This window comes from Dipodomys ordii, unplaced genomic scaffold, assembly GCF_000151885.1.
Source record: "Dipodomys ordii isolate 6190 unplaced genomic scaffold, Dord_2.0 Scaffold109, whole genome shotgun sequence".
Taxonomy (NCBI): domain Eukaryota; kingdom Metazoa; phylum Chordata; class Mammalia; order Rodentia; family Heteromyidae; genus Dipodomys; species Dipodomys ordii.
Genome location: NW_012267325.1, coordinates 3,057,990 through 3,083,722, shown reverse-complemented (window position 1 = coordinate 3,083,722; position 25,733 = coordinate 3,057,990). Strand labels below are relative to the sequence as shown.

The following is a 25,733-nucleotide window of genomic DNA, read 5'->3' as shown; positions in this document are numbered from 1 at the left end:
ATGGGTGGCTGCACCAGGTCAGGGTGGGTGCTGGTGACATCCGTTAGGCTCTCGGTCCAGTGGTCCCTAATTGGTCCCCAGAGATCAAGAAGCAAAGTTTGGAGCCGGAAAAAATTAGAAAAAAAAAAAAAGAAGTCTTTCTGGGCCGGGTTCGTGGATGCAGCCGGCTCCCCACACCCCTCTCCCGCCCGCGGAGCACCTGCTTTCCGGTCTCCCCCTCCCCTGGGCCGTGCCCCGCGCGGGGCTGGGGCGCGGCCGACCCACAGGCTGGCAGCCGCGACGAGTGGGTGGCGCCCTAGCGCGGGCTGTGGGCGCGTCCCACCTGGGCCGGGGCCACCCCAACCCGGAGCCCGTCGGGCGCGGGGCCAGGCTGGGGAGGGGCCGCGGGGAAGGGCGGAGGGCCGAGGACCCAGGGCCGCGGAGGGCGGGGGCGGCGGCGCGGGGCCCGGCCGACCCGTGCTTTTCGGACGGACGGTTCTGGCGGCTCCGGGGCTGGTGCGAGCCGAGCGCTTGTTCCCAGGGCCCGTGGCGTTGGCAGGTGCCGTCGGAGCGATGGCCTCGAGGGCCCTGTGGCTGGTGCTGTGCGCGCTGGCGCGACTGTGGCCGGGGGTCTTAGCGGGTTGCGCCGAGGCCGGGCGCTGCTGCCCGGGCCGGGACCCAGCCTGCTTCGCCCGAGGCTGGAGGCTGGACAGGGTCTACGGGACTTGCTTCTGCGACCAAGCCTGCCGCCTCGCTGGGGACTGCTGCTTCGACTACGCCAGGGCATGCCCAGGTGGGTGGCCGGGGGCCCGGGGAGCGACACCAGCCATTCGCCCACAGCCAGCTGGCACTGGTCTGCAGCCCCAAAGCTAGAGCTCTCCTAGTCCCTTCCATTCCAGCGCGTCCAGTCCAATCCATCCGTTCCAGCCCATCCCAGCCACCTCCATCCAGCATACCCAGCTCAGTCCGCTTAGGGCCTCTCCGTTTCCCCAGCTAAGACAGCTCCGCAGCACCCCTCCCCAGCAGGGTCTGGCTGGCTGCGGCTAGGGCCCTCTGCTCATCCTTTGGAAGAATGTGAGATCCCCTCTGTGACTCAGGAGCTCCAGCTAGGTAGGGCCGCATAGTTCTGGAAAGATGTCACTGCCAGGGCGGAGCCCTTAGGCCAGGCTCGGCCAGATTCAGTGAACCTCCAGGAGAAAGAAAGTGTATCCATCCCACTTTGGGTTACGCTTGCATGGAGAGGGCCCTTCTCTTTAAAGAGCAAATTCTGGGAGAACTGAGGACTCTTCACCTCTGGACTCTATGATGTAGCTCAGTTCAGTATGCTCTTAGGATTCGGTTTTACCTATGTAGCCTCAGGATTTTTATTTCAAAGTCCCGTGTGTGTCTGTGTGGGGGGGGGGGGGGAGAGGTCCTTCACTTTAACTCAGGGCCTGGGCATTGTCCCTGAGCTTTTTTGCTCACGCATGGCACTCTACCACTTGAGTCACAACTCTATCCAGGCTTTTTTGGTGGCTAAGTTGGAGATAAGAGTCTCACAGACTTTCCTGCCTGAGCTGGCTTTGAACCACAGTCCTCACATCTCAGCCTCTTGAGTAGCTAGGGTTATAGGTGTGACTCACAACCAGCTCCTGTTGTGTTTTTTCATCTTGCTGGTTTTCTGTTAGAGTCGGGTCTTTCCCACATTAGCTCACAGACCCTCTCCACTCTGGAGAGTGCAGTAAATGCTGGCTTGATTGGGTTAAAAAGTAAGGGAAGACATGGTGAGCACAGTCCTGAAGAACCAGAGTGTTCATCTGAGAGCAGCTAGCTCTGAAAGTCAAAAGTGGCAACGCTCCTTCTTAGTCTCGCTGCCCCAGAACCCACACCTTTTGTGAGCCCACACACATTCAAGCTTCAGGATCCCAGCACGGGGTCCTCAGGCCCTGAGAGCAGGAGACCATATGGGGCTGAGTGCTTCTGCCTTTTGCCAAGGGAAGGGGCTCCCAGGCCCAGGCCAGACCAATCCCTAGGCCTGATGCTCAGAAAATCTGATTTGTTGACTCTAGTTAAGAGCTAATGATTTACCTTGTGAATAGAGATTTTCTTTTTGATAAACTTCCTTGTAGGTTCTGCTCCAAGAGCGTGGTATTATACCTCTAAAATTAAGGGAGGAAAGGCAGGTATTCAGGAAATGAAGCATCCTCAAGCCAGATGTCCCCCAACATCCCTCACAGCCTCTTAAACCTCTTGCCTCCTGACCTGCATGACTCAAGTAAAGCTCCTCCCACTTCTGCAGTCATTCGCTCACAAGGAGCTTGTCTATATTTGAAAGATAATCAGAGGATTTATGTAGTGCAGATAACATATCCAGGTCTATGCACAGAGATGGAAAGATATTGGGGATGGAGTTCCTCGTCTAGCCAGGAATACATGCAAAAATGAGTGTAACATGCTCAATAGAGTCCCCTCCTATTTGCAAGTGGTGCATCCCAAAACACCCAGTGGATGCCTGAAAAGATAGGTAATACTAACTCTAGGTCTACTATGACTTTTCCTGTATCATTGCAATGCTGTGATATAGCTGTCCACATTAATCTATCCTCCCATGTTTTATGCCCTGGTGATGCCTTTGCATAGTTATTATTGTGCTTTAGGACTACTATGAAGTAAAGATTACTTAAATATAAAACACACTACAGATATTCCACAGTTGATCTGATAACGAAGAAGATGGCTACAAAGTGACTTGTGACAGGGTAGCCTATTCAGCACTGATACACTGGACAAAGGGATGATTCACATCCAAGGTGAGACAGGGAAGCATAGTATGAGATTTTATCACACTGCTCAGAACAATGTACGCTTCAAGACTTATGAATTATTTATTTCTGGAGGTTTTGAATTTAATATTTTCACACAATGGTTTGCTGTGGATTCCTGAAACTGAAATTGGGGATGAAGGAGAATTATGACCAAAATAGGTGATCTGGGAGGAAAAATCTAGAGCTGAGGAATTCAAGGAAGACTTTGCAAAGGAAGTTCTGGGCAACCTAATCCTTAAGAGTAACAGAGAGGTCTTCAGCAGAAGGGGTCACTGAGACGGTCATGATTAGCTGTGCCAAGCGCGGAGGATAAACAGTGAACAGGACAGGGGGGGGGGATGTCGTCGGCTCTGAAGAGATTCAGGCATTCTAGATGAGTGGGGAAAGGTTAGGCAAGCGCGGTGAAAGGAGCTTTATTTTATTTTATTTTATTTTATTGTAAGGGTGATGTACAGAGGGATTACAGTCACGTAAGTAAGGTAATGAGTACATTTCTTGTCGAACATTGTTACCCCTTCCTTGTTTTCTCCCACTTTCTCTCTCCCCCATTCCCCCCGATTCCCTCCCCTGAAAAGTTGTAAAGTTCATTTCCGACATAGTGCGTTAGTTCAACTTTTGTCCTTTGTCTCAACATTTTGTTATTCCCCTTCCCTTCCCCAAATTATATATATATATATATATATATATATATATATATATATATACATAAGCAGGGTACCAAAATCAAAACCAGTGACAACAGGGGATAAACCAAAGAGGAGGGGAAAAAACCCAAAAAGGAATAACTTCACATAGTACATTAAAAACAAAAAACCTCTTGTTTCAATATTTGGAGTTCATCTCAATTAGCATAATTTTATATAGTCATATGTACATAACTATTGAGATATTGTGATCCTCTGCTAGGATTATCTTAGACATATACTAATTATTACAAATGAGGGAAACCACAGAGCCTATGTTTCTTTGGGTTTAGCTTACTTCATTTCAATGTGATTTTTCCAAGTCTTTGTATTTCCTTACAAATGGGGCGATATCATTCTTTCTGATGGAAACATAGAATTCCATTGTGTATAATACCCCATTTTCTTGTTTCATTCATCTACCGAGGGGCATCTGGGTTGGTTCCATATCGTAATTGTGGTAAATAATGCTGCAATTAACATAGTTGTCCTGGTAATTTTAGTGTTGCCTTGTTTGTGATTGTTTGGGTAAAAGCCCAGCAGTGGGATTGCTAGATCATAGGGGACCACTATGTTTAGTCTCTTGAGGAACTGAGGTGCTTACTTTCTAATGAAACCTGACAATACAATAAGCTCTAGATCCATCCAAGCCTTTTTTATTTTATTTATTTATTTTTGTTCCAGTTCTATGGCTTGAAATTAAGGCCTGGTCCCTGAGCCTGTCTTTGAGCTTTTTTGCTCAAGGCTTTACCACTTGAGCCACAGGTCCACTTCCAGCTTTTTGGTGGTTAACTGGAGATAAGAGTCTCAAGAACTTTCATACTTGGGCTGACTTTGAACTGTGATTCTCAGATCTCAGCCTTCTGAGTAGCTACAATCAATGGAATGAGGCACTGGTGTCTAGTTGAGGAGCTCTTCTTGATGAGAAGGGTCCTTTCCTCAACACTATACTTTCTCTTGAAGTTTGCTATTTCCTGCCTTGTCACAGCTCTATAATTTGTTGTTGCTTCCAAAAACTGTGATAATTTTTTATTTGATATCTGGTACTAGGAACACACTAAGTATTCAGTATTTGTTGAATGCATGAAAGAATAAATAAAAAGGCATTGGCTAAGTCCTCCCTACATAACATTCTACATGACTAGATGTAGTCTGCTCATTAGTAGAAGCCAAAACACTGAGTGAAGGTCCATAGAAAGAGAGAAAGAGAGCAGGGCGAGAGGGGCAAATCAGAGGCTCCTATAGCCAAAAGCACTGGGGTTCTCAACCAAGACTAGCGTGGTGAATACAGGAGGTGTCACCTGGAAGGAACATTATTTTCTAAATTAAGGACCTCTTTAACCTCTCTTGGTTGTCCTTCAAGTCCTTTCTAATATATTTACATCCCCTTCCAGTACTACATCTTACAAGTAACAAGCACCTCCTTTCATTTTATTATCTGTAGTGTGAAGGGGGGTATTCCCTTTTACTGGATCACAATTTCCCTCACTCATGAGTTTCAAAAGACGGTCGAAAGGATTTTGTGTTTATTGTCTCAGTACCACTTGCTGTCATACCATTTCCAAATGTTCCTTTCACTCCCAGCATGAACTTGCAAACACAAGGGACTCTTAGCTGGACACCTTTCATTTTGCAGTTGGCTGGATTTTCTCCAGATCCATTCACAGTTTGGTGAGTTGTACCAACAGAACTGAACACAGTATTCTCCGTAGGTACCTACCAATGAATAAATAAGAAAAGGTGTTTTTCTAATGCCTTTCGTGATGGTGCAACACACGCGCGTGCACACACACACACACACACACATGCATATACACAGCCTACAGAGAACCACAAATTAACCTTCTATTCAAGAAAGAGTACTTTGCTTTGTAAACCAGTGTTTAGATCATTTCTTCTTCAGCATAAAACCTTGTTCTCGTTTTCTTGTAGCAGTGTCTCCTTAGCTAATCACACAGAGTCAAGCGCTCTCCTCTGTAATTTAGCCTTGCTTGCTTGGCTTTTTGCCATCTCAATGTCTAAGGCCACCCACAACCAACTGCTTTCTCCTCCACATCAAGTTCAAATAGTCATAATAGTTTCTATGGAAATACTCTCTATATATTTTATTTGCTCACAGCTATACCCATTTATGCATAGCTATTACTTCTTGATACTCTGTGGAAGGAAAATGAAAACATTTCTCCCCCTCCCCCACCTCTGCCAGCATCCTCATAAACACACTCATGTCATGGTAACACAATTTTAAATATCTGCTATCTGTTCCTTTTCTATACAACCTTGCCATGGGTTCTCTGAGAACCAAAAGAGACTGTATTGTCCAAGGCCCTAGTTACCCTTCAAAAAGCTCCTGTGAACTGATCAGTATTTTTACCTCCGTGTTATCTAGTCCTGAAAGGTTTACAGACATTAACTAGATAAAGAAATGCTAGCAAAGCCATGGACTTCATTAGACAAATAGAATTTTACACATCATGTAAACTAGAAAAAAAGAAGATACAAATTTAAGTTTTAAAAGATAAGGATGCTTTTGAAACCCCAATGAAATGAGTTTACAAAGTAAATACTTCCCCCCACCCCCCAAAATAATGTATATCTTCTAAGGGAATTTTGCTTGCATATGACTTGCTATCCAAACTATATGGTCATGAGAAAATGTGCTCCACTCTTATGTGTTGGTTCATCACTGACATATATAGCTGTTCTTGGCCACTCCCCTGTGTCTGGATTTAGGGGTTTATGAGAACCAGAAAGCTCTTGGGATAGATTGGTAAATTAAGAAGGGCTCAGTCGCCGGGCGCTGGTGGCTCACGCCTGTAATCCTAGCTACTCAGGAGGCTGAGATCTGAGGATCACGGTTCAAAGCCAGCCCAGGCAGGAGAGACCGTGAGACTCCTATCTCCAATAAACCACCAGAAAACAAAAGTGGCGCTGTAGTCAAGTGGTAGAGCGCTCGCCTTGAGCTGAAGAGCTGAGGGACAGCCCCCAGGCCCAGAGTTCAAGCCCCACGGCCGACCAAAAAAAAAAAAAAAGAAGGGCTCAGTCATTCTTTATATTCTGGACTATCCATTATTTCACTTCCCAGTGAGCTGAGTTCTAGAGGTGCTCACTCAACCTTCCAGTGGCAACCTAGATATCTACTTTGTGGCTCTACTCCCTTCTGGTGCTTCCTGGAATCACCTCCCAAAGACATGACTTGCTTTCAAACCCATATCTCATGATGTGGATTGTTTCTTCGGGAAACCTGGTCTGAGTTTAAACAAAAAAAGAGAAGAAAAAGCTTGAGGAGTTTCCTGAATCCATGGATTCTAGCCTTCCTTCCCTTGCATGGGATGAGATGATGTGATGGAATCCTATCAGTAGTTAAGAAGCTGTGATAAGCTTGGACTCTGGGGCAATCATGCCTCTAGCTGCCCAGGTAAGACAATCTACCAGCTTCCGGTAACAGCTGGTAACCAAGTTAGACACAGAGAATATTTTAGAATGCTGTATATCGATGTGAATTAGACAGGCTTCAATGGGGAAAAGGACAATGTTAATGGAATAGTTCAAAAGGAAATGTGTGTCATCCAGCTGTAATATATGACTTGTAATAAATCTGTCAGAAGTTCCTGTGCTTCCCTTAACCTCTGTGACCAAAGATCTCTTGTGATCTATGATGACTTCCAGTGCAAATAGTCAAAAGTTCACAAGTGAATCAAAAATAAAATCTTGATTTAGAAGATAATACCTGAGATTAACCTACCAACACACAATAATATTTTCTGGAACTCTTTTTTTATTCATGTGATTCTTTATGATATTTTACCCATTTTATCTTATGATAAAGTCATAAAGATTTATGTCATGTTCCTGGACTTTGTGATTCTCTTTATGGTCATTTTTTTATTTAATTATTTTATTTTATTTACCTTTTTCAGACAGTCTCACTAAGTTGCCAGGCTAGTCTCAAACTCCTGGGCTTAAGTGATCATCCTCCTGCCTCAGTTGCTAATAGCTGGGACTATAGATGCAGCACTGTGGCTGGCTCTTTATAGGGCTTTTGAAGTCATGGATTGGAAAAACAGGAAATAGCTTTCTGTCAAGGACAAACTTAGCAACAAGAACAACAACTGATGTAATGAATCTGTGATTTTTAGGACTTCAACAATGGGACGAAACCAAATAAACTAAATGTTGGTCAAGAAACACATTTGTTAAAGAATTCCTAAGAACCTAAATTTAGTCAGAAAGTTCTTCCCAATATGCTCCTTCACAATATGGATAGGGTAAACTGAAGGCGATATTACTACATTTTTTATTAACAGTGCAAACTTTATATTATAGTCCTAATATTAACATTTGAAATAAATGCATGTAAAATATCTTACTAGGAGCTGGTGGCTCACTCTTATAAACCTAGCCACTCAGAAGGTTGAGAGGATCACAGTTTGAAGGCAACTTGGGTACGAAAGTCCATGAGACTCTTATCTCCAATTAACCACAAAAATCCAGAAGTAAAACTGTGTCTCAAGTGGTAGAATGCTAGCCTTGAGCACAAAAGGTCAGGAACAGTGACCAGGCCCAGAGTTCAAGCTCCTGGAGTGGCAAAAAAAAAAAAAACCCAAAAGTATTAAGTATTTTTCAGGTCCAACACATCAGGGCAGGACTATCTAGACTCAAGGATGAAGAAGTGTTGTATTTACAGAATTAAGGACATAGCAGTCCTCAAACTCGCTCCCAGTCTGCATGTCTTTTGGCTGAATGGGCAATGAAGTAATGGTATCATGAAAATAAAAAGGAAGGGGTCAACAAGAGGTGAGCAGAGCAAAAAGTGAACTGTTACTGATTTTTCCAAAAGATTTATGCATGCAGATAAAAAATAAACACTATGGGGCTGCGAATGTCGCTTAGTGGTAGAATGCTTTTCTAGCATGCATGAAGTCCTGGGTTCTATTCCTCAGTACCACATAAACAGAAAAAGCCGGAAGTGGTGCTGTGGCTCAAGTGGTAGAGTGCTAACCTTGAGCAACAAAAGCTCAGAGACAGTGCCCAGGCCCTAAGTTCAGGCCCCAGGACTTGCAAAAATTGAAATAAAATAAATAAAAATTAATATGGCTTATTCTTGATTTTTAGCATAGTTGGTTTTTGAGACCAATAGATTTTAAAGTGAAAGAAAGTCATGCTTAAAATAGCTTTGTGGGAGGGGAGTGGTATACTCATAAGCTGACTTGTTGAATTAAAATCCCTTTGTACAACTGCTTAAAGATTACAAAACATAGTATTGAAAATTTAAAATTACTGACATGTGATGTTGTCTGTGATCCTTTTCATGTCAGAGGTAAGCTATGTGCTGCCAAATATGTCTTTCCCAGACCATGAACCCTAAACTAGAATGTGCTGATAGGCAAAATGAGTTTTCACATACAAACTGACAGAAATACAAATCAAGGTTGGAAAGCAGTCAGAGTGATTTCCAGCACAAAATGCCAAGAACTTGAAAGTATGAAGGTAATAGGAAAAGTGGGTCTCATTTTGTGGCAATGAAAGTTTTATCATTTGTTTCAGAAGTATTTTGTCTTCTTTTTCTTTTATTCTCTTATATTCTCTTTCGAACCCAGAAACAACTCAATTTAAATATTCATTACAGGCTGGCAAGGTGGCACACATCTGTACTCCCAGTACTGAAGAGGCTGAGGTGAACTTGGGTTCAGGAAATGGAACTGGCCTGACTAACATAAGACTCCCATCACAAGCACACATTAGTTAATTGATTAGAGAATCAATTAATTAATATAAAATAAAATAAAAACTCATTACTGTCCTTTAAAATGATTCATTAAAGCTTTCATTGGAATAATTAATAACAAAATCAATTGATTTGATAGTCATGGGTAAGAAAACTGCAATCTGAATCCCATCTTCAGATCTGGTAATCAATGAGAAACTGATTGGCTTTACCCATCAGGTTAGTCCTAAGACATGTCATTTGACTCTAGAGAGCAATCTGGCACATGCCCAGTTGCTAAAAAACCAGCTGAGTTCTACCATGTACCAAATGTGTACTTGTACTGATTAGAATAAGACTAGAACCAAATCTAGTCTTGCCCTCACTTTCTCTGTTCATAGCTGCTGACTGCTCATCTCTGAATTCTAGCTCTTACAGTTAGATCATAAGTCTGTGATCCAGGGAGGATGAGATCAGAGAAAGAGGGAGAAGCCTAGAATGTACAGACCCTGTATGTGGCCTTAAGCTACAGGTCAATACATTTGCTGAGAAGAATTGACTGGGTAAGTGATGAGATTTATTGGTGGATGAAAATACATTTTCTTCTTCAAATTTCTTTCCCCTCTCCCTATGTTGTCTATATATGAATATGCATTATTATTAAATAACAAATACTCTGAGCAGAGAGGATGGAGAGAAAATGACTATCCATATGTGAATAAAGTTAAGGAGAAACAAATTAATTATAGCACAGTAGGGTGATTATGGCTGGGATAATAACTTTTGTATTTCAAATGGCTGGTAGAGAAGATTTCGAGTGTGATTTAGGGTTTGTTTTTTTTTCTTCCAGGGGTGGGGGGGATTGATGCTGGAATTGGGGCTTGAACTCAGGGCCTGCGTAATGTCACTTAGGTTCTTTGCTCAAGGTTGACACTATCGCATGAGCCACTGCTTCACTTCTAGCTTTTTGGTGATTAATGTAAGAGTCTTTTGGATTTGTCTGCCTGGGCTGGTTTTGAACCATGATCCTTAGAATGCAGTCTTCTGAGTAACTAGGATTTCAGATAGGAGCCAGCAGAGCCCTGCTGCTGAACGTTCTAAACAATCGAGGATACCTAAATATGAGGTGGTAGACATGCCAGTTATCTAGCTCTGATCGTAACCCGTTGCACACATGTATTTAAAGAGCACACTGTACTCCATAAATATGTATGTAAACTACATGATATATAAAAGAAAATAATACTATGAGCAGGCACAGATAAAGTTAATAGCAAGGACAAAACAAAAGCAAAGATGTCTTTGGGGGTATGCGGAAGTAGCCTGAAGGAATTTATTTGGGTGTGTGAACCTGGCTTCGGATCCCAGAGTATCTGCCTGCCTCTCAGAGGTACTTAATTATCAGTTACCCATCAGGGCTGGTGGAGTCAATGTAAACTGCGACCTGCTTTGTGCGCTCCCCTGATAGATGGCTATGATCAAGGTGAAGTTGACTTGGGCTACCCTCCATTGTTTGTGTTGGCAGGAACCACCTGGCAGCTTGGGTGGTTTTACTCAGGTGACCAACCTGTTCTGCTGTTTTCCAGCTCGGCCCTGCTTTGTTGGAGAGTGGAGCCCTTGGAGTGGCTGTGCAGGCCAGTGCAGGCCAACATCACGCGTGCGCAGGCGCGTGGTGCGCCAGGAGCCCCAGAACGGTGGGGCGCCCTGCCCGCCCCTGGAAGAGAGAGCCGGTTGCCTGGAGTACTCCACGTCACAGGGCCAGGACTGCGGGCACTCCTTTGGTATTGGTGTCTTCCTGGTCTCTATCCTTGTTATCTTTGATGACTTCTTAACCGCTTCATTCCATCAAAGGCCGTTTGCTGTCAGGGGAAAGTTCCACACTCTGCAGGCGGTGGGCTGGGCTGCTCTGCCCCAAGTAGATAGGAAGCTCCGGAAATGCTTCATAAAGACATTAATGACCCGCTGCACAAATGCTTGCCTATTCCTCCCTTCCCTCAGTGTGATTTTTAAACCTAATGGCTTATTTTCTTTGTGCATGCATTCAATAATAAATCACGTGGACATGGTGCTCCCCGCCCCTCTCCACCCCCCCACCCCCCCAGCTACAGCCCTAGCCCTCAGAATAATGCATGTGACAGAGGACTTAAATACAGCCATAATATCTTTCTATTTCCACTGTGAATCCAATGGGATTTTAATTTACCTCTTACTGTTGTGTACGCACAAATGTGATAATGATAGAAAAAGTGGTCAATTTTTTAAATGAAAGAAATAATTTATTTGAAATACTTGCCTCTTAAGTTGACCGGACTAGGGCTACTGTGCTGATTTGAAAGAATTTCTTGGACTAGGCAAAGTGGTAAACACAACCATAGTCCCAGCTACTTAGGAGGCAGAGGTAGAAGCATCACTTAAACCTAACTGCTGAAGGCCTGGCTCGGCAACATAGCCAGGCCTCTGTCTCAAGAGATGGGTGGGGAGGAGAGAAGGGAGGGAGGGAAGATAGCTGAGGTTATGGACTAGCCAATGAAGGGGCTAGGAGCTGGATCATGAATGATCTAGGACCTCCACAGCCTCAAAAAGAAGGAGATGAAAAAAACAAACACAAAAACCAGTGTTGATCCAGATTGAACCCAATAGGGCAAAACAGTGACTGCTCAGGATAACAAAGACCATGTGTGGTTTTTTCCCATAAGAGCATGGAAAATGTTATGTCAACACAATCCTTATCAAGCTATTATACTCCATATTTATTTATTGAGAATTGACTTGCTATCAGGCATGGGCTGGAGGCCAGGGCCCCTGGAAGGGAAGAAAGGTGACCCAGAGCCTGCTAGCATGCAGCTCATTATCTAGTGGAGGGAACACAGTTATCAGATTATCACAGCAAATTAATCCCAGAAAATTACAGCTGTGGTAATGAGTAGAGTTAGTAGCAAATGAGCAAGCAGCCCATGGAACTCTGAGCAAATAGGTAGGGAACAGTGAGGACTTCCCTGGAGACAGGGCTCAGAATGCAGAACAATTCAGTCAGACAGACTAGAATAGTTAAATCCTGTGGTCAGGTATAGGGGCTGTGAAAGATTTCAAGGCTGATCAAGGTCAAAACATGATCATAAGAGGCTGTAACACAGCAGGCCTTATTGGGAAGTGCTTGGACAAATGACATGAAAGGGAAAGTTCTCACAGCACAAGGCTGTCCAGAGGCTTAGGGTAAGTTTGCCTCGGTGGGAGTGCCATGCAGTAGAGGAGGAGGGTGCGAGAACTCTCAGAATAGAGGGGAGAGCATTCAGAAACTACAAAGGTCAATGACAGTGTGGGTTCTTTGAACCGTGAGGTTGTGCCAAATCAGTGGACAGTGGATCTTGGATATAGAGTCACAGTTCTGCAAAGAAAACAGGCCCTACATGGCCAATACTATGCTTTGGGGGCTATTTTTAAAACAACTGCGTGTGTAAAAAAAAAAAAATTGGGATTGGTGCCAGCAGATTTTTAAGCTACAGGAATTTAGCCTGCAGTGACCACTGAAGCTGGGGACCATCCATGGTTTGTTTATATAATATTGGGAAAGTATAAGAGCCATTTGAGATACCAAAACAAGGCTGTCATGTAGGGGCACTTCTTTTCTGAAGAATCCTAGAGAGCCATTAGAGTAATCTTCTGCAGGGACCATTGAAATCACAGTTAGGATTGGAAAAGATCACTCTGTAGTGGAGGGGTGAGATGGGGGTCTTATGATGAGTCAGCCATCACATTAAGTGTACAAAGAAAGCATTTGTTTCTTCCAAGGTGGTTGCTTACAGAAGCAGTCATAGAGGACAACTAACACTGAGGTTCTGGGAGGAGGTTACTATATGAACTATGGGTTTTCTTGGTCACTGTTAGAATCAACTCAATAGGAAAAGACTCCGCTCTGCTTCTGTATGGTATCTGACTGTCAGGAGGTGTTTCCTCAGCACATTAGGCCCTTGACTGCTCCCCCAGTCTGCGGTGCCTTCCTTCCTATCTCTGGGTCTCTTTACAACAGTATATTGTGGCCAGGTCAAGAAGGGGATGCTATGGAACAATGGCCAAACAGTGTGATTGTGGGATAATGTGGCCCTGGGCAAAGCTAGCACATGCCTGGCCCTTGTGGGTAGAGTCTCTTCTCTGCCTGGTCATGTCCACTCCTTTCTTCTATGGCTGGCTATACCCGCTACAAATGGTCTATCTTGCTACTCCTGCCACTAAACTCCACTAAGAGGATTAGAAGAAGCAAACAGTCTCCATCTACCCAGGAAAGCTATGAGTGACTTTGAGCATATCTGTCACATTGGCATGGCAGAGAGTTTGTGTAGGTATTATTGGTTCAGACTTTATAGCAGTCTACAAGGGAATATATTTGGGTTTTTTTTGCAGCTGCTATAACAAATTGTCAGAAACTTAGTGGCCTAAAAAAACCACAAATATATTATGATACACTTCTGTGGGAGAGAGTCTTAACACAGGCCTACCTGTACTAAAATCAGAATGTCAGCAAAAATATATTGTTTGTGCAGACTCTAGGAAGAACCCTCATTGCCTTGCCTTTTTGTAGATAAACAGGCTTGAACCCATAAATGGCTTGAACCCATATCCTTGCACACTCCTTTAACATTTTTGCTGAAGACTGGCACTTTACCACTGTGCCACAATCTCACTTTGGGCTTTTTGATGATAAGTTGGAGATAAGAGTCTCTCAGCTTTGTCTGCCCTGGCAGGCTTTTGTACAGTTATATTCCAGCCTCCTGAGTAATTAGAATTACAGGGTTGATCCACTGGTGCCTGGCCTGTAAATGGAGTCCTTGATACACAAGATCAGAAAGCATAGCAGATTTCATCCTGCAGTATGTGGAGAGTGGAGCTTGTGAATGATCAACTGCTGTGAATATTTATCTAAGCAAAATGTTGAGGGTGCAAATCTAGGCTGGTTTCTACTTGCTGTTTGTAGTAAAACAGGAGAGAAAGAATGGGTATTGAGGGAGGAAAAAGTTTAATGTTACTGGAACCAGGGTTTGAGGAAATTCTCAGTCTATCAAAACAGCAAAAGATGCTAAAATTGAGAGAGAGTTGCTCTTAAGAAAACAGGTTCTAGAGAAAATACTGTGAATACTGTGATTTCTAGGACCTTTTACTATCTCAAAAAGTTAGTTAACAAATGACTACAATGTTAGTAACTTAAACGACATGCATTTGTTATCTTTTAGATCTGTAGATTGGACATCAGACAGGAATCTTCCTGGGCTAACATCAGGATATCACTCAGTGGGGCTACCTTCCTTTCTGGAGGCTAGAATGGAGAGTTTGTTGCCTTACATTTTTCTAAGGCTGACTACATTCCTTTCTTCATTTCTTCCCCCCCACACCCCCGCCATGCTCACAGCCAGCACTGTCAAATCTCTCTGTCTCTTTCTAGCCACATCTTTCACTGACAGGACTTCTTGATTCCAAGAATCCTATGTCCATAAGAATCTTCCAATTTTGTACATAGCACCCAATGTGGAAGAAATAGATGTACTGTCAAAGCACATAGAATTCACAATCATTGTAGACCATGATAATGACAACTTGCCTTGTGAAGGTTAAAATGTATTTGTGACTTTAACTAAGTATCACTAGCCCACAATACTGTGAAATTTGTGAAATTTATGTAATCACTTAATATCAATAAGAAATTGTTTAAAAAAAAAGAAAAAATCTTCCAGTCTATAACTCTAATTCCTCTTTGCCTTATGGCGTGCCATGGTTCTGGTTCTGGAGATGAGGGCATGTCTGTCTTTGGATAGCCATTATCTTCTTTACCATACGAATGGTAGGAGAAGGCCATTATTTTTGGCTTACACGTGAAAATGTTTGAGTTTTGGGAGGATAAACAGCACTTGTGAAAAGCGAGCAGAACGGAAACCCAAATCTCACAGGTACAGGTTCTATAGGGACTTATCTTCTTATATTATTTTCTGATATCTGTTATCATTCCAGATAAAATTGTGACTGCAGATTCAGGTAATTAAGTAGAAACAGAAAGGCCCTTTGAAGCCAATGAAGGAAATACCACTGGGCTAATGAATTTTCCCTATTTCAGTGAATACATATGATTATATGTCATCATAAAATAACTGTAAGAGGATGAATTCCTGAATTCATTTGCACATTACTGATGTTTATGTGCATTCTTTCCTGCTAAGAGGACATCCCTGGGGGAGCATATTATAAACTTCATGCTTCCAGTTTGGAAGCATAAAATACTACTTGTCAAATTCCCATTGCACTCTTCACCTCTGTTTGGGACACTCAGGAATGAGGAATGTCAGACCTGTGGGTCATATAAAACTCCCAAATCTTTTGGTATGTAACAGGACAGACACCTTTTCTTATCTTATGTTTCTGGTCAGCTGCCGTGGCCCTGTGCCTGTATTGATCATCTTGTATGGCTCATGATGGATGTGTATAAATACATAAATGACTCTTGGCAGATAAAAATGGTTCCCCACCCCTGTCAGAGGGCTTATGAAATTCCCCAAGCAAATTTAATTTTCTTTCATGTTCAAAGGAAATATGTGCAGTGCCATGAAAGTTGTTGTAAAACTGAACAATGGTAGGCTCTTAGATTGCCAGAAATGTTGGCAAATGGCCTGTGAACAAAGAATGTATTACATTTGAATATTGTTGCCAGAAAGGGGAACAAGAAGGGGAGCAGCATTATGGAGAGCTATTGTCCCAGGGCATCAGCTACATGCTAAAATACATATGCAGGATTAATTTCTAAATCATTTATCAGGATTAAGTAATAAACATTATATTTGTGGGATAAATTAAAGAGTGGTTCTGATCTGGAGCACTCCAGGCGGTCTGGCTCCTGGTCTATTTTTTACTGAAATCTTGACAGGGGGGAAGGATGACCTTGCAATGGAATGTTCCAGACATCCAAACCCCAGGGCAGAAGGCAGGGACAAGGGGAAGCAAGGTTCTGAGTAACTGGCTGGCTTTTAAAATGCACCACAGCCAGGTGCTGGTGGCTCATGCCTGTAATCCTAGCTTCTCAGAAGGCTGACATTTGAGCATCACAGTTCGAAGCAGCCCAGGCAGAAAAGTTGGAGAGACTCTTACCTTGAGTTAACCAACAAAAAGCCAGAAGTGGAGATGTGGCTCAAGTGGTAGAATGCTAGCCTTGTGCATTAACTGCTAAGTGAGAGCATGAGGAAGAGTTGGGGCTTGAAAACAGGTATCCTACCTCCCCCCCCCCCTCCATAGCCACCAACTATGAGCACAGCACGAAACTGAACATAATGTTTTTTTTGGCAATACTGAGGTTTGAACTCACAGCCTCGCACTTGCAAGGCTGATACTTTACCATTTGAGCTACACCTCCAATTCTTTCTCTTAAAAAAAAAATTTTGGACTGGTTAATTTTGAAATGGGTTCGTGCTTCTGCAAGGCACATGCCTAGGTGAAAAAACTCAAGGATAGCACCCAGGCCTGAGTTCAAGTCTTACAACTGACAAAAATAGAGGGGGGGATATCTTGCCTGTATATCTTGGGCAGCCTTCAACTGTGATCCTCCCAAGCTCAGCCTTCCTAAGTGGTTAGGATACTACACCCTGGTGAACATGATGACTTATAAAAACCAGGTGTCTTCTGGATTGAGATTCTCGCTTAGTCATATACTAGCTAACTTCTCTTCAAGGAACCTCAGCTTTCTAATGAATAAAATGGTTATCTCTACAAAGGGTTTTTTAAAATGAAGAATGGAAATTGTGGTGTAGAATTACTCTAGAGATGGGCTAACTATAGAAACAGAATGGCTGCGATGCAGCAGGGCTAGTCTGTGCCCTCTCTGCCCTCTCTCACTCCTTTATAATTTTTAACTAAGTAGTTGTGCAATGAGGTTACACTTCCATATGTCAGGTTCTGAGGACAATGCATCCTGATTAGTACCACTCCTTCCATGATTCTGCCTTGTTTTCCCCCCTCGCATTCCTACCCTCATGTATTTCAGTTTTCACCTAACATACAATGAATATTGTATTTGTTCCTCCTTGGGAACTGGAGAAATAATAGAATCTATCCCTGAAAGTGACTGTGAAATTAAATGAATATATGCAAAGTGACTTAGCATGGTGCCTAGAAACTGACTACCAAATAATTCCTAAGGATTTTCTATCAGGAGCTATGCTCATGCTTCCTTTCTTCTTCCTAATTTCCTATTTTTTTCTGAACTACAACATTATGTTACCTTGGAACTTTGTAAGGCTATAGAGAGTGTAAATTATAAGAGGATGAAGGTTATGAGCCCAAACATTTTACACTCATGCTTGTATGATGCTGCAAGGCTTTAGCGGTAAATTACTCCTTCACTTAGTGAATAAATACATAAACATATCAAAAGAATAGACATGAAAACATGTGGAAAAACTAAGCCTTTAGGTGTTTTGTTTCTGATTACTGGGTCTGAGAAGAACAAAAAGGTCCAGATACAGGTGCTCACTTGTTCCTCTTAATTCTGTCTGTGAATTTTAGAAATGCAAAAGCTACAATCACATTTATGAAGCGTGACATGCTCCATTTGGAAAACGAACATGTCACTGCCTGGGATGGTAGGGTATACTCTAGGGGTGGATAATTTTCATGCCAGAGAGATGAAGGCACCAAACCACAGGAGACAAGAACTGTATCTGCAACCCTTGACAGCCTGTGGCCTAACACCAGACTGCTCTTGTCTTATATTCCCATCTTAATAGAAACATGACTCTTCAGTATGAAAAAGCTAAAAGAAAGAACGAAGGGCTGCCATCTTGTGGCAGTGAGGAGCCAGATAAAGTTGACACGCTTACAGGCTTACAGCATTTTCTTAGCTACCAGCACCCTCACGCTGCTTTGCTCATGCTGATGGTTGGGCACCTCACAAATCAGTATCTGCTTCTATCTACCTTTCTCAGGACAATCTGGGTTCTAACACAAAAGACAGGAAGAACGGTTGAACTGTCTCAGCCTCAAAGCTTTTGTAGTCAGCCTTTCACATCCACACACGGAATCTGCACATTCAACCAATAGAAGATGGAAAATTTCCCAGGGGGAAGATGTGTCTGTATGCAACATGGACAGACCATTTCTTGTTATTATTCTTCAAACAATACCAAAACATAGCTGTTTACCTAGCATTTATTATATTAGGTATTATAAATAATCTAGGGAGATTTAAAGGAGCTTGTGCATAGATGATGTAAGACCTAGAACACGCTTATTTGAGGGTCTTGAGTATTTTAGGACCTTAGTCTTCTCCAGAGAGGTCCTGCAAATGATCACGCATAGATAAAGAGGGGTGGTGGTATCAGAACAGGAGCCCACAGAGATGTAGCAGCCGTCTGTGCCTTGGTGGCAATCCCATGACTTCATTCATTCATTCAGTCATCCACTCACCCATTGCACAATTATTCATTGGGTGTGCACATGAGGAAGAGGTATAGTGGTGAATAAGGTAAGCCCCTCTTTTTTTGAGTTGGAAGCAGACTGGAATCAAAAGGTTACTTGGAGGTGCTAAGTATAGCAAATGCCTTCCTTGACTTATTGTGAAAGAAAGATGAGACACAAAAACAAGGCAAAGAAATCAGAGATAGAAGGAAGGGTGCCTGGCACCTCTTCTGTTCACTGACCCAGAGAGGCAGAGTCAGGGTAGGGCTGGGAGAAGGAAAGGCTGAAAGGAGGCTGCAGGAGACTTTCTTTCTTAAGCTGTGAGGGACTCGCTGAGCTGGCTGGCACTGGGCAGTCACATGGGGACATTCTATGGTGGGCAAAGCTTCTGGGCTCTAGTTGTTGTTGTTTTATCTTTAATTGGAGATAAGATTCTCACAGAATTTCCTGCCTGGGCGGGTTTCAACCCTGATCCTAACATTTATTACAGGCCACCAGTGACTGATTGTTTCTGTTTTTTATTTTTTATTTTTATCATTTCTCTTTCCTCTCTTTCTGGCGCTCCATTTACTCTCCTTCCATTGTTTTTTTTCTCTTTGGTTTTCTTTCCCTCTCTTTCCTTCTCTTTTTTTGGTCTATTCTTATTTCATTGTTCCTGTTTTCCTTTTGAAAAAAATTTCTCTTTATTTTAAAAAAGATGCATTCTCTTTCTCATTTCACAGTAAGCATCCTTTTTCCCCTTGTTTTTCCCCCATCTTTTTATTGTTTCCTGCTGGCTTCTCTTTTGGGATTCCTCTCTTTCCTTTCCAATTTTATCTTTGCTGACATAAGTGTTTGCCTATGGTTCCCTCCCTGCCCATCTGCATGCGCACAAATCTTCAGTCAGTTTGGTTCTTCACGCCTTGTAACTGAGCCTCACCTTGCTACTTGAAGGTGTGCCCAAGTCTTTGGCTTTAGAAATGATCTTTAGGCAGGTAGAAAGTCAAGTCTGTGAAGAAAATTTGTGAGAAGATCAAGAGGTTCTCACGAACCAAGTTTGTGAGAAAGATCTCCGAGTACTTTGGTGGCATGCATTCAATGTACTTCTCTCTTTTCTAGTCCCTGCCTTTATAACTACCTCTGCATTCAACAAAGAGAGAACAAGACAAGTTGCATCTCCACAGTGGTCTACACACACAGAGGATGCTGGGTAATTTGGTATTGTTTAAATGATCATTATGTTTTTCTAGTTGTGCAGTCAAGTCTGTCCAAAAGAGTGAACTTGTGACTGTTTTCTTAGACTGATACTTGCCCGTTAACCTTGAGTAAAACATGACTTAATCATTGAATCAGGAAAGTATTTGTCCTTTCTCTGTTTTTGTGAGATATGAAGATTTATCCGTTTTCAAGTTCTGATCTCCAAGAAGAAACAAGCTACATAAAATTGAAATAATCCTGTGTGTGTGTGTGTGTGTGTGTGTGTGTGTGTGTGTGCACACGTGCGTGAATACAAGCCTGCATTGGACTTGAATTCAGGGTCTGGGCACTGTTCTTTAGCTTTTTTGCCTAAAGCTGGTACTCTACTATTTGAGCCACAAGTCTACTTCCACCTTTTTTTTGGTGATTAATTAGAGATAAGAATCTCATGGATTTTTCTACCTGGGGTGTTTTGGAACTGTGGTCCTCAGATCTCAAACTCCTGAGAAGCTAGGATTACAGACATGAACCACTGATCAAATAATATTATTTGATTAGTTACAATGAGATGCTCTTCTGATAAGTCTTTATGGAATCATGGAAAGTGGCATACTGTCACTTCAGAGGATTCCTGTTTGAAACCTCATGACTAAGGCTGGAAGGCACCCCTGTGCTCAAATGAGATTCATTCTTGTGCCATGGACCGGATGGCTGCATGCTCACTTCGCACATTGCCACTCACTAGCCATGAGCTGTTATACCTTGGGTTTTTTTATTCCTGCAAAATGAATGTGAGTACCCATCACATGGGGCTGGTATAAACAGTTAATGAGAAAACAGTACTGAGGCACGACTGCAGTATCTTGTTGACTGAAGATGCATTGTTGAACTTCCTACCTCAATAACCATCATTGAAGTTACTAATAAGCAGTCACTACTATGGTTAAACATCGTTGTGGCAGAATTTCTAAACATCTTCTGTATAATCTGTTACAACTATTATCTGTTACAACAATTTAATTGGTAAGAAATTAGCTGGCCACCAGAGGCTCGTGCCAGCAATCCTAGCTGCTCAGTACGTTGAAATCTGAGGTTCTAGGTTCAAAGTCAACCCAGGCAGGAAAGTTCCAGAGACTTTTTATCTCCAACTAGTTAGCAAAAGGCTAGAAGTCGAAGTACGGCTCAAGTGGTGGAGTGCCAGCCTCGAGCTTGAAAAAGCTAATCAAGAAGGCAAGCCCCAGTACTACTTTCTCCTATGCCCCCAAAAGAAATGAGCCAGCCAGGCTCTGGTGGCTCACACCTGTAATCATAGCTCCTCAGAAGGCTGAGATCTGAGGATCCAGGTTTGAAGCCAGCCTGGGTAGAAAAGTCCCCATGAGATTCTTATCTCCAAGTATCTTCTTAAAAACTGGAAGTGGTGTTGTGGTTCAGGTAGTAGAGCAATGTCCTTGAGCACAAAGAGATTCAGGGACAGTGCCCAGGTTCTGATTTCAAGCCCCACAAACAACAGGAAAAAAAGAAAGAAAGAAAAAAAACAAAAAGGAAAAGAAATTAGCCATTGAGCTGCAAATACAAGTTTTTTTCTACAACATTGATGGGGTTTAAAAATTATGTTTTGTTTCTCTGGAGAATTAGAAAATTGTGTTGCTTTTAAGTACTAAGGCTTTAAATATTCACCCATAGTTGGGAGGTCCCTGCGGCCTTCAGAATCTAGAAAAAAAAAGTTTTCCACAGCTCAGTATAAAGTGACTCTAACCCTGTTGCAGAAAAATGTAGCTTCCGGTCTGTTTTCATTTGTGGTGCCTGATACAACTTTGACCCTTGACTTCAAGACTCATTGACATGATCCCATACCATGCATGTGGGCTGGGTAGGGAAGATAGGGAAAGCCCCAAGCAACTTTTGAGGGGCACAAAAGCGCAGGGATGCCCTGGTGTCAAGGACAAGCTTTCCTCAGGGCCTTCAGGCTCATACAAATCCTTATTATATATAATATATATTTAATATACATATGTAATATGTGTGTATGTGTATATTTTAACTAGCTGCAACATTACCAAGGGCTAATTTCCTATAAAACATGGTGTGTGTGTGTGTGTGTGTGTGTTTTCCTAGTCCTAGGGCTTGAACTCTGTGCCTGGGCCTTGACCCTGAGCTTCTTTGTGTTTAAGGCTACTGGTCTACTACTGAATCACAGAGCCACGTCTGGCTTTTTCTGAGTAGTTTATTGGAGATAAGAGTCTCATGGACTTTCCAGCGTAGGCTGACTTCAAATAACCATCTTCAGATCTCAGCCTTCTGAGTAACTAGGATTACAGGTGTGAGTCACCAGCACCTGGCAAACACATGCTTTTGTGTGTGTGTGTGTGTGTTGATAGATTCTGGGCCTTGAACACAGGGCCTTTACCTCTTGAAAGCTGGTGCTCTACCACTTGAGCCATACCTCAACCTCTGGCTTTTTGCTTGGATTTGTCTGCTAGGGCTGGCTTTGAACCTTGCACCTCAGACCTGAATCTCCTAAATACCTAGGATTACAGGTGAGTCACAGGTGCTTGTGATTTTATACACAATTTATTGGTTGGAGGATACAAGTTACTCAAATCTTTACATTCATGTTAACCAAAATAATTTAGTCACGGATTGAAAAGGAACAAGAAAGGTTCTGTGGTTAGGTTCATGCCAGTACAGGTGAATGAGAGACTTTAAATGCATTCTGTGAATGATGCACGCGATGTGTTCTTGTGAAGATGCACTCCTTCCCTGCTCCTGTCTGCTAGATGCACTGGTTTCCTAAGATTTTCTACAGCATTAGCCTCCCTCATGTTACAGCATGTGAAATAATCACTTCTTTTACTTTAGTTACTGTATGGAGTTCAAGACCGAGTCGCTGACGCCTCACTGTGCCCTGGAAAACCGGCCCCTGACTCGATGGATGCAGTACCTTCGAGAAGGATACACAGTATGTGTGGACTGTCAGCCTCCAGCTATGAACTCAGTGAGCCTTCGTTGTTCAGGAGATGGCCTGGACTCCGATGGGTAAGAGAAACAAACTGATTAGAGGACTTTTCTCATTGTTCTTTCTGAGAATCTATCTTCTCTTTCTAGCACAGCTGCCCAGCATGTTACATGTGAAGGCATAATTAGGACTGTGAAGAGAATAATCTGTCCAAGGCTTCTGGGATTCTGAGGTTCTGTCTGCCAGAATTGGAATTGGTCAGTTTGGAAGTTACCAAATGACCACCCAAAGCCCCGTTGCTCCATAGTGCTATTCTGCAGACCACTTGATCTGACTCTCTTGAAACAGAGATTTATAATATGCGGATTCCTGGCCCTATTTCAGACCAATGGAATCAGAGTCTTTGCCAGTAGATTTTGAATAATCCCTTCAATCAGAAGTCAGAAAACTTTTCCTAGAAAATGCCCCAGTCCATAATTTAGGCTTTACACCCTATATGGCTTCTATCATATACCAAACTCAGCCACTTCGCTCGGCCAGGGAGGCATGAGGGCAGACCACTGTATACATTGGATTTGTCCCAACAAACCTTCTGTTTGGACACTGAAACGTGAGTTTCATATGATGTTATATGTCACAAGATATTGTTATTTATAACTTTCTTTTAGCTCTCAAGTCCTAAAATTCATTCATTTAATTACTTGACTAAGTAACCAATGTTGCCAGCACTAGGGCTTGAACTGAGTGCTTGGGTGCTGTCCCTTAGCCTTTTGTGCAAGGCAGGTGCTCTACCACTTGAGTCACAGTCCTACTTCTGGTTTCTTGCTGATAAATTGGAGATAAGAGTCTCATGACTTTTCTGCATAGGCTGGCTTCAAACTGAGATCCTCAGATCTCAGCCTCCTGGGTAACTAGGATTACAGGCGTGAGGTACCAGAGCTCAACTCTAGTTATGGTCCGTTGCAAACAGGAGGTAGGCTGGAATTCGTCTACAAGGGCTCATAGTTTACTGACCCTGTCCAGGTTGTTCAAACCCATTCTTGGCTCAGATCCACTGTGTAGTGGGGCTTTTCACATGAATTTGTACCTGAGACAGTGGCTGGCTCAGTTCTGCAGGATGATAATCCTATATAATTATAGATTTTTCTAAACAAAAATCTGCAAATCTATCCCCTCCTGCTTTCATTTATCAGTGAATCTTATACTATCATTCATATTAAGACGGGTTTATTTCACACTGAAAAAACTATTGGATAAGGACCAATTTAGGTCCCACATGGATTATGTTTTCAGTATGTCAGGTGGAAAACGTAGATTAAGCAGTAAAACATTGATATTCCCAATTATTCATTATTCCCATTGCATGTTTTAATATTTAATCATTTGAACTTATGTTTATTACTCACCTGTGCCTAGTGGTCTATATTGAGTATACCATATGAATAATAAAGTGGCTAAGGAATGCCTATCAAATGAAACTTAATATTTAGACTTAATGCTTTTCTGAATACCTCATCCATATTATGTCTTTAAATGAATTTATAATTCAATTTGCACTCAATAAAGTGGGCACTTAAGCCCTAGCTCAGGTACTATTGACTTTAAAAAACAGTGATTTTAATAATCTGCCTTTGTTCTCTTTCCACATCTCCCAGTTTTTCATTACAAAATCAAAGACTTGGAAAGGAATGAAAGGAATACTTTGGTTTAGACCCTTCTTATTTAAATGCACACAGAATACCATTTCCCTTTACTTAGTGCTTATATTCAGAGCAAGTGGTAGAATCAGATACAGTGACCCCCCAAACAACATGAGAATGACCTCAGGTGGGGATTCATTGGTAACATGCTTTATCTAAGGGAGAGAAAGTCCATTTGCAATAATTCTTTAACTTGATTTGTAATTCGCATTAAAACTGTTCACACAGGGTTTTTGCTTTTGGGGATTTTTTTTGCTGGCCCTGGGGCTTGAACTCTGGTCCTGGGCACTGTCACTGAGCTCCTTTCACTTAAGATTAGTGCTTCACCACTTGAGCCACAGCCCCACCTCCAGCTTTTTCTCTGATTAACTGGAGATAATGAGTCTTACGGATTTTCCTGTCTGGGCTGGTTGTGAACTGTGATCCTCAGGTCTCAGCATACAGTTTTATTTTTTAAAAAAGATTCAATTTATAATTCTGTAATAAAGAGTTTTCTTGTGTTCACTTTTAGCACAACTAACATTTCCAAAATCCCATTTCAGAAATCAGACTCTCCATTGGCAAGCCATTGGTAATCCTCGATGTCAAGGGACCTGGAGGAAAGTCCGACGAGTGGAGCAATGTTCCTGTCCAGCTGTCCACAGTTTCATTTTTATATAGATAGCCAAGGAAATATTTCAAAATTTGTATGTGAACATAATTAATATTGTTAATTTGTGTTTAATGCTTCTTAAACCTTCCCCAAATGCTAGGCTAGAAGTCCTGGGCGTGTCTTCTTCATAATCTGCTTTTGGGAGAGTTCTCAAGGAGTACAGTATCTTTCTTTGAATTTTTACCCATGCTCAAAACCTCTGTGGTCTTATGACCTTGACCTTCCGCCCCGACACAGGTACCTGTCTGTCTGTACTGGAATTATTACTATGTGGCCTATGATGGGTAGGCTGTCCAGTGCCCCTGCTCTGAATCTTGTAAGATTTCTCTCCAGTTTATAATCTCTTAAAAGCTTCTCACTTTAGGGAGACTGACTTGGATCAGTGCACTCATAAATTGACATGTTGAATTGAAACTCCTTTGTACAATGACTTAAAGATAATAATAGAAAGTTAAGGCTGGGTGCTGGTGGCTCACACCTGTAATCCTAGCTATTCAGGAGGCCAAGATGTGAGGATGGCAGTTTAAAGCCAGCCCAGGCAGGAAAGTCTGTTGGCACTCTTATCTCCAGTAAATCACTAGAAAACTGGAAGTGGTACTGTGGCTCAAGTGGTAGAGTACTCTCCTTGAGCCTTGAGCTGAGCCCAGGCC

General features: G+C 42.5%; 1 protein-coding gene across 1 annotated transcript; it reads left to right on the top strand.

Moving 5' to 3' along the window:
• On the top strand, positions 1-25,527 carry Sbspon (somatomedin B and thrombospondin, type 1 domain containing). The gene is made up of 5 exons (XM_013028419.1): positions 1-772; positions 10,760-10,954; positions 19,698-19,788; positions 22,635-22,811; positions 24,974-25,527. The coding sequence occupies exons 1-5, from the start codon at positions 1-3 to the stop codon at positions 25,089-25,091; spliced, it is 1,353 nt and encodes a 450-aa protein (XP_012883873.1). The 3' UTR covers positions 25,092-25,527.
• The last annotated feature ends 206 nt before the right edge of the window (positions 25,528-25,733 follow it).